The sequence below is a fragment of the Pollicipes pollicipes genome, unplaced genomic scaffold (genome assembly GCF_011947565.3).
Source record: "Pollicipes pollicipes isolate AB1234 unplaced genomic scaffold, Ppol_2.1 Scaffold_3447;HRSCAF=4054_pilon_pilon_pilon, whole genome shotgun sequence".
In the NCBI taxonomy this organism is placed as follows: Eukaryota; Metazoa; Arthropoda; class Thecostraca; order Pollicipedomorpha; family Pollicipedidae; genus Pollicipes; species Pollicipes pollicipes.
Window position 1 is genome coordinate 17,598,332 of NW_023596297.1, and position 15,694 is coordinate 17,614,025.

At 56.3% G+C, this 15,694-nt stretch overlaps 2 protein-coding genes and 1 long non-coding RNA gene across 3 annotated transcripts; all 3 read right to left on the reverse strand.

The window, feature by feature from the left end:
- Positions 1-485: 485 nt before the first annotated feature.
- Positions 486-2,229, reverse strand: LOC119092065 (uncharacterized). Its single transcript, XR_005093494.1, has 3 exons — positions 2,190-2,229; positions 1,536-1,687; positions 486-598 (listed from the first exon to the last, which is right to left on the reverse strand). It is a non-coding gene; the product is annotated as an uncharacterized LOC119092065 (long non-coding RNA).
- A 295-nt stretch (positions 2,230-2,524) lies between these two features.
- Positions 2,525-6,422, reverse strand: LOC119092213 (uncharacterized protein KIAA2026-like). The gene is made up of 7 exons (XM_037215189.1): positions 6,407-6,422; positions 5,762-5,901; positions 5,194-5,461; positions 4,631-4,769; positions 4,182-4,252; positions 3,042-3,266; positions 2,525-2,533 (listed from the first exon to the last, which is right to left on the reverse strand). Exons 1-7 carry the CDS (start codon positions 6,413-6,415, stop codon positions 2,525-2,527), a joined length of 861 nt encoding a protein of 286 aa, XP_037071084.1. The 5' UTR covers positions 6,416-6,422.
- Positions 6,423-6,444: 22 nt separating this feature from the next.
- On the reverse strand, positions 6,445-13,378 carry LOC119092214 (bromodomain-containing protein 3). Its single transcript, XM_037215190.1, has 8 exons — positions 13,276-13,378; positions 11,362-11,414; positions 10,559-10,754; positions 9,992-10,119; positions 9,518-9,686; positions 6,952-7,052; positions 6,495-6,591; positions 6,445-6,463 (listed from the first exon to the last, which is right to left on the reverse strand). The coding sequence occupies exons 2-8, from the start codon at positions 11,402-11,404 to the stop codon at positions 6,445-6,447; spliced, it is 753 nt and encodes a 250-aa protein (XP_037071085.1). The 5' UTR covers positions 11,405-11,414; positions 13,276-13,378.
- Positions 13,379-15,694: the final 2,316 nt, after the last annotated feature.

The following is a 15,694-nucleotide window of genomic DNA, read 5'->3' on the forward strand; positions in this document are numbered from 1 at the left end:
GGTAGGCCAGGTTTAGACACGCGGCGCGGCGGCGCGGACGCCATGACTGGTAAGGCGCCGACTGGCAACAAGCTGTGCAGACATCCTTAACATTTGCATCGACACTAATGTTCATAGTTTGGAGCACATGGGCTGCGAAGTGTCATTAAACATGCAAAGTGCTACAGCACAATAAAACCATAATATATGACTAGCAAAACTATTGAAGCTTCGCAACACGTGTGGCATCACTTCGCATTCATGTATATATATATATATATATATATATATATATATATATATATATATATATATATGGACCACTGTTACAAATGCAGCCAATTATCATCTCCCATGTAACCTTTGCATGCTAGCTAAGGCCACATTAGCCATAAATCAATCTCAAAACAGAGGAGGGATCGTCAGAAGCCTGTCCGCGCCGCCCTGCCCGGGGAGCGGGCGTCACCCTGCCGTACCGTCGCAGCTGTCCTCATCCGAGGGCGGCGGCGGGCTGGGCTCCTGCGGCGGCGGTGGCGGCGGTCGTCGCCGTGGGGTCGGCTCCGGTTCCGAGTTGGGCTCGCGCCAGGCCGCCTCGCCCGGGTCCCGGTAGTCGGGCGGTCTGCAGCGTGCGGGTTGAGCGTCAGACCCGGCTCAGATACAGGCGGCGCCGGGCTCTGATACAGGCAGCACGAGGGCTCTGATACAGGCGGCACGAGGGCTCTGATACAGGGGGCACGAGAGCTCTGATACAGGCGAAACTGGGCTCCGATACAGGCGTCAGGCCGGGCTCTGATACAGGCGACACGAGGGCTCTGATACAGGCGAAACTGAGCTCTCATACAGGCGTCAGGCCGGGCTCTGATACAGGCAGCACGAGGGCTCTGATACAGGCGGCACGAGGGCTCTGATACAGGCGGCACGAGAGCTCTGATACAGGCGAAATTGGGCTCTGATGCAGGCGTCCGGCCGGGCTCAGATACAGGCGACACGACGGCTCTGATACAGGCAACAGGCCCAGCTCTATTACAAGCACAAGGCCAGGTTCTGATAAAGGCGGACAGCGGACACTGGCGAAGCGGCGACCGACGCAAGCAGTCTCACCACCGCACACCACGCCACAACACAGACGTCGCAAATTCAGCTCAAGGTTCAATCTGATCGTGATTCCAATGTTCGCTCCGAACAACAGCATACCGCGGTAGCCATAGCATACAACAGGAAACGACGTCCCACCGGAGTGCGGCGGAGGCGGTGCCGGCTATGTCGTGGCTGTTAACTTCTGCACACCGTGTACGCCAGCCCCCGTTACTAGCACTGATCGGAGTAAGATCTCCCGAAACACCAGCATCCCATCATACCATACCCAGGGACTTCCACCGCAGACGACACTGTCCTTGCATGCCATAACGTTATCAGCAAGGGGAAACAGCAGTCAGGCAGCTAATTTTGTTTATGTTTAAGAATTACATTTATGTACGGCAAGTGCGAAATCGTGTACAATCAGCTCCAACTGCTTCAGTCATTGCTCCATAATTCAACCGATATATGTCCCTTACCTCCTAACGAAGCTCAACCACTCTTGACAAAGCCTCTTGCGCATGCGTCGGACGGACTGGTTTATTTTGGCCTCCAGCGGCTCCAGCTCCTGCAGGATCTTCTTCAACTCCTCGTGCAGCTCCACCTCGCACTGGGGCTGCTTCGACTTCCGCTGTGGCAGCCACACACACAGCAGTCACCGCACCACACCGAGCAGGAGACAGTTCACACAACAATACGATCTTGTGGCATCTAACCACTGACATCACACAAGGCAGAATTTTCGAATCCATGCTAACCATCCCTCAAGAAGATGTGCTATCTATGTGCTATGTGTGTGCTATGTGCTAATCATGCTAACCATCCCTCAAACACCGGGCATTGTGTGGCAGTCGTCTTGGTGCTTAACGGCGCGAAGCGGATGCATGGCGCCATTGGGGCAGAACAACGACCACCGTGAAGCAAGCCCACGCATTGCTCGAAAAGCACAAAGTTCGTGGCAGTCCAGCGGCGGCATCGCCATGGCCCTGCGCGTAACTTTCGAAGCCCGCGAACTGCTGCGACCATACACTCGGACCGCCACGGCAAGGCGCGGCCGGAAGAGCATGTCCCGTACGTTGCTAACTCGCCGTGCGGCGCGTGAGACAAGCCACTCGGCCCTGCCCCGCACGCACCTTCTTCCCGGCGCTGGCCTCGGCCGCCTCGGGGCTGAACGAGTCGATGAGCCGGCGCAGCGCGTCGAACGAGTCGGCCACCAGCTGGAACTGATCGGCGTCCGGCGACGCCAGGTGGTCCGGCTCGGCCACCGGCTCCGGCACCGACAGCGGCGGCCCCAGGTCCCCGTCGCCGTTCGGTTCCGCCTGCGCCGCGTCCATCCCGAGCCCGACGCCAGCCGGACTCGGCTTCACGGCGTCGGGGTCCATCCCAGCACTGCGCCGAGTCGGCTGCACGGGCTCCTGCTCTGCCTTGACCGACTCGGCATTCGGCTTCGCGGCGTCGCTCTCACTCTTCACGCCGTCTGGATTCGACTCCACGCCGTCATGCTCAACCTTCACACGATCAACACAGCACTCCACGGCGTCCTGATCGGCCTTGACGTTTGGCTCCGACTTCACAACGCCCCACTCCGCCTTAACGCCGTCCGGACTGGGCTTCGCGTCAGTGGGACACGTCTTCACGGCCGCCGGACGCTCCTCCCCCAGCTCGGCGGCCCGGCCCGTGTCGCCGGCCGCCGTCGATGGCACCTCGGGGGACTCCGACCCGCCCGGCGGACCGCGGCCGCCCTCGGATGGCGTGTCTCCTCCGGGCCCGGACACGCCGTGCCGGCGGACAGGGTGCTCGCCATGCGGCGGGCTGGGCCCGTCACCGCGGGCGCCCTGCTCGGTCCGATCGCTAAGGCACGGCTCGCTGCCGGCCGGCGCTGTCGGCCCGTTCGCCAGCACTGCCGGCTCCGGCTGACCGTTCGTCAGGCCGGCGGCGGCCCCGCAGCTCCCGTCGTCGTCCGCAGTGATCGCCGGAGGACCGGCATGGCATGCTGCTGGAGGCGTGGGCGGTGCTTTGACGGGCGCCGGCTTCTCGCCGTCCTCCAGCAGGTGCGACACGCTGTCCTCCCCATCCATGTTCGTCACCCTCGAGTCCTCGTCGCTGGCCACTGACATACGCGACTCGTTCTCGTCGGACATGCGGGAGTCCTCGTCGTCCCACTGGCGGGAGTCCTCGTCGGCGGCCGACATCCTCGTGTCTTCGTCCGGCTCCGAGGCAGCCGACGCCGACGGCAGGGACTCGGCGCTGGGCGAGCGGCGGCCGGCCAGGCTCGGACGCTGCGAGCGCGCCGACTCCTCATCCTCCAGCTGCAACGCCGCCTGCGCGTGGGAGGACAACACTCCGTCAGCACGTGCAGTGCGAGGCATCACTCTGTCAACGCAGCGATCCACGCGACCGCTCGGGTATAGCACACGACGCCGCGCACCTGGCACCGCCGCCGCGCACCGCCGCTGGGAATCTAGCCAAAGCCTTGTGAGAATTCGGGACGTTCGAATTAAGTGTGGCTACAGAGGCACGTTCGATGTACAGTATAGGGTAGGTTCGAGCGTCATTTTCCATCTACAGCATTCAGGCATGCTGGCAGTGAGGATACAACACCCACAAATGCAGAACCAACGCTACCGTCAGAGAAACGGCGTAAAGAGCAGCACATGTCTCACCTGCTTTTGGAAGCAGCGGTGAGCTTTCCGGGCGCGCTCACTGCGTACAGACAGCCCACAAAACTGACACGAGTTCTGCAAACAAATGATCATCAGGACATCGCAAGGCTTTGTGGCAACGCTCCAAAAAAAAACTCAACCAGGCGTACTCCCATCGTCCAGACATACTCGTCTCCAGTGTCACGCCACAAGACCAGCACATGGGTCTGTTGATCCTGTAGCCTCTCAAAGCATCAATTAAAATGGCTATAAAGGCCAGGTAAAATTGCAAGCTTATTATAACCCGTTAACATAAGACTAAACTCACAAGAACAGCGCCCGAAACGCGTTCCACTTTGAGCTAGTGCAGCCGATGTGGGCTTTGGGAAAAATCCTTAAAAGCAGCGACCAACGGGCGATCATCAGCGTTCGTCTGCCACTGCTCCGGCCGGCACCGTGCCCCGCGACCAGTCAGATACTCACCGGGTCGGCCGGCTTAACCGGCGTGCTCGGCGTGGTGGAGCCGGTGCGGGAGCCGGAGAGGCGACCCCGGCCTCGGCCCCGGCCCCGGCCCCGGCCGCGGCCCGTCGCCAGCCTGACCGGCGCACGCCAGTCGCCGTCCTGGACGTCACGCACGCTGCCGGCGTCCGCCGGCTGCTGCTCCTGCTCGCCGCCAGAGGCGCTGCTCTCGCCGTCCGAGCCGGCCGGCGTCGCGCGGCTGAGGCAGGTGTACCGCGCGGCCGGACGGGGGGCGCCGCCCCCGCCGCCGCCGTGCCGCCGCCGCAGCTCCAGCAGACGCCGCCGCAGCTGGCGCAGCTTGGCCTTGGTCCAGCGCTGGCCGGCGGCCACCAGGCGCGGCGGCGAGGCGGGAGCGGGCGGGCCGCCGCCGCCGCCGCCGTGATCTGGCTCGGGCGCGCGCCACGGCCGCCGGCGGTACAGACGCACGTCCCGCACCAGCAGCTGCGGGAAGTGCAGGTACTCGAAGCCGTGCCGGTCGCGCCCGACCACGGTCTCGCGCGGCTCGGCCGTGGCCGCCTCCATGACGCAGTCCTGCAGAGACTTGTGGCTGTGCTGTGGGCCGCAGGGGTCGGCGTCAGGGCGAGGACAACCGTCAATCTATCATGGTCGAGCCACCTGGAAGTTTCGTTTGATTACTTACCGAACTTTAACTCGCTTCAAGTTGAAAGGGCATGACCCACCGGTCAACCCCTTTCAAATGCTTCAACGAAATCATTACCTGTCGTTAACTTTGGCACAGTAACATCTGAGCAAACACTACACTTGATAGTTGGCGTTTTAGGGCGCGCCAACATGAAGGTCATTTTGCGCTCTCCAACACTTCACTACGGGAATTGAATTCCCACAGGCATCTACATTTAAAAACCATTTCTTTTACATATGTCACGATAACGTAACGACTAAGTCACACCCCAAACCCAAAACGCCACGAAGAGCAGCCACTTCCGAACGATGCTCCGTCCCCAGCCATACTCACAAAGAGGAAGTCGCACATGGTCTTGACCATCCAGACGCGCTCGTAGAAGCTGAGTTGGTGGAAGAGCCGCTTCTCGAACGGGTTGGAGGTGCCGACCACCTGCCAGAAGGTGGGCTCGATGCCCTGCGTCTCCAGCAGGCGCTGGGTGCACCCACGCTCGCGGGCGTACGCCCGGTACCACAGCTGCACGCGCGCCGCCAGCTTGGCCGTCCACATGTGGTACGGCATCGGCGGCAGGTCGGCCAGCTTCATGCGCACCAGCGGCGAGCTGGACACACGAAAAAGCCCACGTCACGGCCCGAACAGCGCAGCTCAAACACGCCGGTTCCGCAGTCACCGCCAGACTCAGCTGGCGTGCGAGAGACGGCAGATAAACAAAACACGATTTCGCAACACGGTATCAGCTAGTGTGCCGGTTGTTACCATCACGAACGGTGATGCCGCAAATGTTCAGCAGCCGTCATCGCTGACAACAACCTGCCCACTGTCTGACCAAAGCCCGCGGTATCTGCCGATTGTCTGACCACGGTCCGTGGGAGCAACATCCGTGATGACAGCAGTGACTCACCTGACCAATGACGTCATCAACATGGCGAGCGTCTCGGAGGACTGCGGCACCAGCAGCATGCGCTCCATCTCGTACAGCGGCACCTCCAGGATGTTCAGGGCGCGCAGGCTCAGATGCACGAACTGCGCCAGCTGCGGAAACTGACGGAGCACGGACGGCCGGTCACCCTCCAGACGTCACGTGCGCTATCTAACCCTGAGTATCCCCAGCTTAACCAGCCTGTGATTCCCCCTGATCCAGATTGAAAACTTGTCTTGATCTACACTGATCTTATGATTAGTCCCGTTTACAGTGAACAGCCTGCTCCCGACACAAACTGCATCCTGGTGCGCGCCGGTAGGCAGTGTGCAGCAGCCTGCCACGGAGGGCTTTCAAAGAGCACCGAGCCTCGACAACGCCCGACAGCATTGTCGAGCCCTTGCGCAACGCAGCGTGACGGTAGCTCGTGCTCGCGCCAGCCCAGCGCCGTCGCACAAACAATCGACTTTTTGCAGTCCACTGGCAGCCCGTGCCGGTGCCCCCCCCCCCCCCCCCCCCGTGCGGCCGCTCCACCCCAGCGTCTGGCCTACCATCGCCAGCGGTGCGGCGGCAGCACAGCGCTGCGGCTGGCCGGCAGCGGCAGCGGCAGCGGCGGCGGTGACTCACCTCCCACATGGCGCGCAGCCGGTCGCCGTGGCGGCCCGCTAGCAGCGCCGCCTCCCACTGCACGATGCGCAGCTCGCGGCGCTCCAGCCGCGCCCGGCGCGCCTCCAGCTGCTGACGCCGGTACGCCTTCTCCCGCTCGGCGCGCTCGTGGCGCACCGCGTGCAGCACGTGTGAGAAGTACGTGGCTGCCAGAGCGAGGGAGTGGGTCAGAGAGGCAGGTCACAGACTCATGCGCACCGCTCACGGCCGTCCACCGGCGATGTGATTTGGCTCATGGGCCCACGAGAGTGCCAAGTATAAGAGAAGTGCGTGGGCAACACTCAGCACAATGGTCCACGCCGCTGGACTGCCACATGTGGATAAGTCAGGACGTTAGCAGATGGAAGATATGCCTGTCCGTATCTTAGCAAAGCAATGAACGTGTCGACGAGGTCTGGGTGACACCAGACCATCGTCCAAGAGCCAGAGCGGACCCTCACCACCCCCAACCCTGATCTAGCGACAGCTGCACAGGTCAGCATCCGGCGGCGACCCGGCCCACTCACGCTTCTTGCCCCTAGCGGAGCGTCTCCGGCTGACCAGTGACGTGTCGACCACGGCCTCCGGTCCCTCGGTCGCCTCCAGGGTACACTGGTCACGCAGGTCGCTGTGGGCGGACACGTCGGTCGTCAGCACCGCGCCACAGCCACTGACACCGGACGCGCGGCTCGACGTCAGACACGAGGCAGCATGACCCTTCAGACCGCCTCATTCAGGCTCCATATCGGATACCTTCCGGTGGTAGAGATCATGATTTAATAGAATCACACCAATGGTCCTGGTGTTTTGTCATGTTCAATACTTATGATGACGCTTTACACGCGCACGCACGCACGCACGCACGCACGCACGCACGCACGCACGCACGCACCACACACACACACACACACACACACAGATACGGCCATCAATGCATCTGGAGCTAATAGTGCAAGGAAATCGGAAACGTGCCATTGGTAACGCTAAACACACGGTTTCCAATTTAGAACTGGCGCTATCAAATTGGAACTGGTAAAAAGAAAAGAGATACGCGCACCCCACCAATGGAAAAGAATCGTCAGACGTCGCCTAGCCGCTGCGTGGCAGCGGACGTCCGTGGTCGGAGCCGACCGGCGAACAGCGGTCTCATGTCATGCCATGCATATACTACGGATTGTTACATATGTGTGACTTAATGTTTTATCCGAGTCAATGGGTTACAAGAAATGCGATTAAAAACGGAGATGCGGCGCTGATGATGACACGTCAAGAGCTTGAGAAAGACTTGCAAAGTTAAACAGAATCCTCTTTTCACAATGGTCAAGTTTAGACGTGACCGCAGCACGGCTCCGGGAGGTCATGACGGCCGGCGGCAGGTGTTTCCGGAACGAGGCCGCACATTAGGAAAATACCCTAGGCGCCATAGACAGCCGGGAAGGGGGCAGCTCCAAAGCGCCGGCCACCGCCTATCTCGTGATGCGCTCACAGCGGTCCGAAAGGTGAGCAACAACCAGACCGCCACTAGGGCAGGCGGGGGTCGTTTAGGACCCTGAAGACGCCAATGTGGTCGTGACACGTAACAAGGTCATTGACCCCGCGCCAGCCCAGCGCCCTTAAGACCGGTGAAATATGATCTGGACCCCCTCGTCTCCGAGACGATGCTTGTCGCGAAATTCCCGATTTCTCCGCACCCGGCCGAAATAGCAGGTAGCAGCCCCGCTCCAGACTGAGAGGCAGTACAGGATGTGGTGAAAATATGGATCTGGGTAAGAAGCTTACGTGCTTCGGGTGTGAGATGACGAATTTTGCACAGGCAAAAGGAAAGAGTCGCACCATTTTACTAATTTAGATATGCACACCTCCAGGACAGGGTACCATCGACGGTCATTCCCAGCATCATCACGGACGGCGAGGGGCTATTATGAAGTTGGACAAGGATGAAGATGAAGGATTTGGTAAGGTGGTTTTTTTATGGCCTGGGGCGTGCCGACTAGAACAAGGGTGTTCTTGGTAGGGTTCATCTTCAGGGAATTGACAGTGAAGTAGGATTGGAGGGCAAGGATGGCTTACTCCCGACGGGATTTCAAGGCGGACAAGTGGTCGTGGATGGAAGGAATCAGGGAGTTAGGCATCACCGGTGAGGAAAACCAGACGCGCGGGGGCAGGTAGGATGAACGGTCGTTAGTGAAGATGCTGAAAAGGAATGGATCCACCAGGGACCTCTGAGGGACACCGTGGGAAAGGGGGAGGAATAGTGAACCACCTCTCGCCACCTGCCGCAGCTGCAGTCAGCAGTCAGCAGTTTCAGTCCACCACCTTTTCGGATATTTTCGGAAATATAGATAAAATTGACATAGACCTTACATTGCTGGCAACGTCACGTGCACCGGACTTGTGAAGTGGAAGAACCGAAATTAACTTTTAAGCACAGGTGACCACCCGGGTCACGATGGAAGAATTGACCACATGACATAGGTGACGTCCTGTGCCAGCAAAAGCTTTCGGCGCAAGCAGCGGCATACCACCGACTCCAACAGCTCTAAATAAAGACAATACACTCACAGCCTTCGAAAATTCGGGCGAGATCACATGGTATACAACTAGCTGGTCTGTGGTTAGGCACGATGGTCTCGGAGGGAGAGGCGGGACGCCATGGCTGCGCGCCTTCAGCTCGGCCGCGATTTTTGGACCATGTCATGTCACTGGGGTTGTACGACGCACTCAGCTGCTGAGGCTATATGGCGTCGCCTGCCTCTCATCCTGGCAGGAAGGGCGGGCACCGCGGGGAATCGAACCCTGTACCTCTGGTTTCCCAGACGGGCAGTACGCTACCGGCAGTACACTACACTACCGGCACCCACGATTTTCGGACCAACTGAGGCGAAGTGACGGCTAAGATCGTCGGCCACGTCGGCGGGCATTACTTCCCCGGCGCTACCTCCCCCGCCCCCTCTCCCTAGCGAGGCTAAGCCCAAAATCACGCCCGGCTCGGCCGGGCGTGATCCTTGATGATTTGCGGTTCTCGATCTCGATAATTCCTGATGCGTGATTCTTCAGCACCGCGCCGCCACCACGCCCCGCTGCTCCACTCACGGCTCCATCTGGTCGATCAGCTGCTCCATGGTCTGCTCCAGCCGGAGCGCGCGCCGCGTGATGCTGTGCTGCGGCCCGTTGTAGCGGTAGCAGTTGCGCAGCATGAGGCGCAGCTCGCGGAACAGCGGCGTCAGTGAGGCGTAGGCGCCGTCCAGCAGGCGGTCCCGTACTGCGGCGGCGGCACGAACGGTCCGTCAGCGGCCGGCTGGCACCGAGCCGCCGCCAGCTCCGAGCAGCGACAGTCACCGCCGCACGCACGCCAAAGGGAGTGCAACGGAACGGCTGGTCCATGTAAGGTAGAATCCAGGTGGCGACCCGCGACGGTTTGAACTACGACAACAGCACTATCGTCACGCAACATTGCAAAGACACGTTCGGGAGAGGCTAGACCGAAGCTGCTACAACACACAGCGCGCTGCATAATGCGAGTGTGAACGCCGGCAGAGCGGTATTGGGACACTGCAAGTACATTACCTTTCTTGAGCCAGGTGGGTTCCTTGATGATTGTCTTGTAGTCCCACAGTGCGCCCTCGGCGTTCACAGCGTTCATGAACGGCCAGTTGAAAGTGCGATTCGCCGCAGACATCAACTCCCGCAGCACTCTGAAGCGTCACAATCCGTGGCACGACCGGGCAATATAAGCGAATGACAGACACGCACAAATGTCCGCGACTAAAAATGGTCGGGCCGGCCTGCACAAGCTTAGCTGGTTACTAAGATAGGACGGCGTTAATAAACTTATTCCTCGTAAAATAACCAGAAGAATGAACAAATAGACACAATGATATTTCGGTTATATGCCTGAAGCACAAAAACATCTCCAGCATGAGCTAGGAGGCATAAGAACCACTTCGCGCTCGTCCTTGGCCTATCCGTGGTACTCCAGCTCCATCTCGTGGCGGGGACCAGTATCGCACCGCATCGGGGCGATCCTGCCCCGCCCCCGCCCCCGCCCCCCCCCCCCCCCCCCCCCCCCGGTAACCTGACATAACGAGGGGACGGGGGAGCGCAGCATCACGTGGTCGCCCGACGGTGCCTCACCTGTATCCCTGGTACAGTTCCCGCGAGAGGCCGGCGGCGCGCTGCTCAGCCGCACAGCCGGGCTCGACCGGCAGCGCGGCCGGCACCGGGCACTCCTCGGCCTCGTCCCCGCTGGAGCTGGCGTCCTCCTCTGGACCGTCGGCGGCCGCCACTTCCTCCTCATCCTCCTCGTCATCCTCGTCGTCCTCACTGAGACCTGGCGGCCGCAGCGCCGCGTGACTGGTGACCGTCTCGGCCGACGACTACACCGAACCCGACCTTCAAAAGTTAGACCTATCAACATATCGCTCCCAATTTGAACACGTTCACTGTTACAGCATGCTCTCCAGATTTGTGTGGTTGCTGCCTTTGTCCCCGTTTTATATTGTGCCGTGATGAGTGAGCTAAGCTTGTCAGTACGCTTGGTCCTCTCGGAATTTGATATCCAAGATTGACTCCCATGGCGTTTTTCCCATAGGCTCTTTCACTGTTTTGAAATATCGCAGGTATTTCCTCCAGGTGGCAAAGGAAACGAACATGGCACCTAGGTGTAAGTCTTCCCGCCATCTTAGTGTCATAAATTTACTGACCATCCTCCAACTTCGTTTGCAGCACTCACCTACGCCTACCGGCACCGCCCCTCCCCGCTCGCCAGCTGGGCGAGATGGCGATGCTGATGGCCCTGCATTTTACACATGGGTCTTGCAGTCATTAAGTTATTTTTATTAACTGACCACCCACACAACAGTGTCTACACCACACAAATACATATGTACTGACCAGAACCTTTTGCATATAGGACATCAGTTGTGTGTATTCCTCACCATTGTATGTGTTGATGGGGTGGCCGGGAGCCATGCTATCCATGGCTGGTAACCTGCAACACAAAGGCTTTCATGAATACCTACAAACTTCCCAGTTAGCTTCATCATGTTGCATTTTAGGAAATCACAGCACCACAAAAACAGCTACTTATCTCTCATTTTAGGTTTGTTTTATAAAACATAGTGGGTAGCTACGAATCTTTGGGATTAGAGGGGCCCCAGATGCCATGGGGGCGCCGGAAGTCGCGGCTGATCACGGGGCAACCAGAGTTGTGGCTGATGATGAAGACACCCAGGCATGACTTTGACTGGACCACTGCTGACAGGCAGTGGTCCAGATAGGGACACCGGAGTCATGGCTGATGGCGGAGACACCAGAGGCCGTATTTGATGCCGGGACCAGTGGACTGAGGCTGATGACAGGGATGCCAGTCATGGCTGATTGAGGAGCCACCGGGCGTAGCTGATGACAGAGACAAAGGGGTCATGGCTGATTACAGGGGCACAACCAAGGGGAGGGCAGAGGTTGATGTGCTGTGGTTGATGATGGGGCCACCAGTCACGGCTGATCATAGGGATGCCAGAGTTGTGGATGATGACAGGTCACAGGGGTTATGGCTGATGACAGGGCCGCAGGTGTCACAGCCAATGACAGGACTGCCAGGGTCATGGCCAATGGCAGTGCTGGCAATTTTGCAGTTGATGGCAGGACAGCTGTGCTATGATCAATGGCAGGGGGACAGGATTATAGCTGATGATAGAGGTGCTGGGGCTATTGCTGATGGCAGTGTCCCCAGGACTACACCCAATGTTTACCAAATGGCTGCTTTGGACTCCCCTCTTTTAGACCTCAGCTCACTATTGCTGTTGTTCTTGAGCTTTAAATATGCATTTAAAACTGAGGTTATTTTTAGTTGAAATTTCCAAAGGCAATGTATGTGGCAGGTGCGGGGAAACAAGAACTTTGGCCAGAAAACAGGCTTTACACCTGCAACTTTTTTGGTTGCAGGTGCACCAACAACACCTGCACCAAGTTAGCCCCCACATATTGTCTATTCAGCCCAAACACAAGCTTAGACTAACCATTTTGTCAAGCATTGCCAACACTGCATGCAAAACCTATATAATTGTATTAGTTCTACAATCCCAAATGGCCATCATCCATTTTTACTTATGCCACAGGGCACAAAAGAAATGCACCTAATACATATAGCTGACAAGAAACCGTACCAGAAATTGAGGCTTTAGGCTGCTTCGGCCATGCAGTCATGTAATGTCCACACGCAAAAAAGTTTGAATCTTTTTAACAAGCAGATGGTCAAGTACACCAAATTATACAAATCGCTTGATGGATTAACACGGGTTGAATGCATCACTCAAGGTGAAAAACTTGAAACTTCTATTAGAATTGAGCATCTACCTTAAAGGATGCTCACTGTGACATTCAGTCAATTGCTAATATGCCTAAATATGTATATTTTACAATTGCAAAAATATATTGACCCATAGAAAGGTTGCTATTGGAATAGGACATTATGAAAGCAATTATCATACAGATGTAATGCAATGTAGCATCCACAAATATACTAACATGCAGATGTCCTGAGACCATTGCATTTAGATCCCTTCCTGATATGAAACATTCGTGGTACTAAGGGCAAAGAGAATTGATACAGCAACTGTTAATGACATAGTTCAACTACACGTGCACTTGCAATCATCAGACAGACAATATATAACCAATCTACTGGAGTATGAACAACCACGTATGCACCCAGACGCTTCAACATACCAAAATTACTCAGCATCTCGTTGATCTTAACAGAGAGCGCTACTTTGACTTTCCATGCACCCTCAATTGGGGCCCAAGCGACGGCACCATTACAGCCGCAACCACAGCGCATCGCTTCTCACCGGCTAGTGCTGTACCCACGGCGCCTGTGCTTACGGGTTGCCTATTCAGACCGTCCGAGGCGAAATTTCAACCAGGACATGCCACTACAAGCACGACACCCATTACGTTGTCGACGGAGCTAGGGTCTGTCTGCGCCAGAAGTGAATCCTTTGGCGTTAACCACTTTTCATAGCGATATGAGACAAAACTAACTACGAATAAAAGGAGTCAAGGCGCTAAAATTTGTTAATTTTTTCCGTTTAATTTACGTTACATGAGTTCTATAGCAACGCTTTTACGTTTGAGATAAATTTTAAGAACACGTATTATTTAGTAGCCTGCATTTACTTAATGTGTATAAGGTATGTTTATTCCGCCATATATGAAAATTCCATTGCACGCAAAAATGTGCTTCAAAGCTACCAAAGTACTTTTTAAGTGGCTTCAACTTACGTCATTCACGAAGGGCGAAAAGCAGGACTCCGTAACTAATCCTGCGCAAAAACCGGCTCATCCCAAACAAGTCTGGAGGTCACTTAAGAGGGGGGAAGCGTGGGAAAACTACGCATTCGCAATATTCCTTTAATAGGCTAGGCAATACGAAAGACATGGTCAACTAGGACCGTCTTTGAAGACCACAATTTATTGCATAGATGTGGGGGAAACCGTGAGCAAATGCTTAGCTACTTTGGGTGCTGGACCTACCTTGTCGTAGCATTACTCGTACGTACCACGGGGCTAGGAAAATCTCGTGGTGAATCAGTTCCCATCATACTTTCGTACCCAATGACGATTCAATCACAAAGTACAGAAAAAGATCGGTTAAGGCAGGATCATTGCCGCCTAGCGGCGTTTCGAGGGTGCGGGGAGGCAGTGTGTTAACTACTAGTGACTCGTGACATAGCGACATTCCCAAGTAAGAGCAGCACATCCAACTAATACGTGTTCTACCGTAAGCCGGACATTGAATAGGCGACTGTGGGTGAGACGAGTGAGGCTAGATCCCAAACGCACCAAGACCACTTCACTCTGCCTGCTCTCCTGATGACAAGTCGCTCATGGTTGGAGTGTGGGTTTGATTCGATACATGCGAAACATCCCACCGATTCCGCAAACACCAAGCGAAACGTACTTTAGTTAAATGGAGAGCATCGCCGAATACCAGAGACACTTCTAGAGGCGTTGCTAGACGGACACCTTCGTTCGCAGGAGGGTCGGAGAGGGCGTTTTCCGAGATGCTACAATGTCCCGGTATCCGCAAAAAGGTCACGTGTTGGTCGGCAGGTTGCGAAAGCATTATATTACGGATGCCATACACTCCCGGGTGGTTGAAATCATCGAGTCGCTGAAGGGCCTGCAGCGATGCCTTGGAATATGTGCATGTCGTAGGCTTAGGAATATGTTTGACTCTGATATGTAGCAGCACTCTTTTTATAGCGTTTACTTCCGCAGTAAACACCGTGAGAACTCCGCAGACACCGTGCTGAAGTCTGGAAGTCGTCCGGTGAATCGGAAGTCTGTACCCACGCTGTTGCACCTACCTGGTCACCACGGACAGACCCATGAATGTAAAAGAAAACGGATTCGGCGTACGTGGTGACAAACTCCAGGAAGACAGTTTGTACCCCAGCGGCAGAAAATTCCGATTTTTTGTCTAAATTGATACCCTATTGATAAATCATTGTAAAGCCAGAAAAGCGTCAACGGAGGGTTACGACCAACACTTATACATAGGATGTCAAAAGCTCGTCGCGTCTCTAACAGCGTCGGGCAGGAAACGCGACCTCTGCTGTTGTCTGTATGGGTGCGGTCTATTGGTTTCAAGGTCTGCGCATGCCGCGCGGGTTAGCACGCTTCGATGTATGTAGCTGTACCGAAGTAGCAAGAAATAACGCCGTCTGCCAGCGCTGGCAGGCTGGTGTCAGCACGGATGGCGAGAACTAGGGTCGTACGGAAGACCCCTGAGATCAGGCACAGGCAGACTGATTGAATGGCTTCCAAACGTTGTAAAAGGTAGACCGAGATAATGCTGAATATGAAACAGCTATACCCCAGTGTTGATCGAATGAGACCTATATAAAGTGTGGTAAACGTATTTCGGTCTGCACTCAGGTATGACCAGAAAGGCACCTGAGGACGTTAAGTCGTTTTAAGCAACGATTTCTGACATCCTCTATGTGTGCTTGGAAGATTAGACGCGAGTCCAGTGCATAGGCTAAGAAACGTTTCAAAAAGTGTTGGGGGGGGGGGGGTCAAGCTCACGACACACTCAAGGAAGTTTTCCAGGAAACAAGCCCGGCGACCGGGAGGAGGGGGTAGAGATGGAGGCTATCGCTCTTTATTCAAATGTAATGACTGCTCTTCTAGGTATGCATCTAGAGCTGTTTCTCACTGGTGCACACTCTCGCCTATCCGACTCATCCATGTCATTCGGGAAGT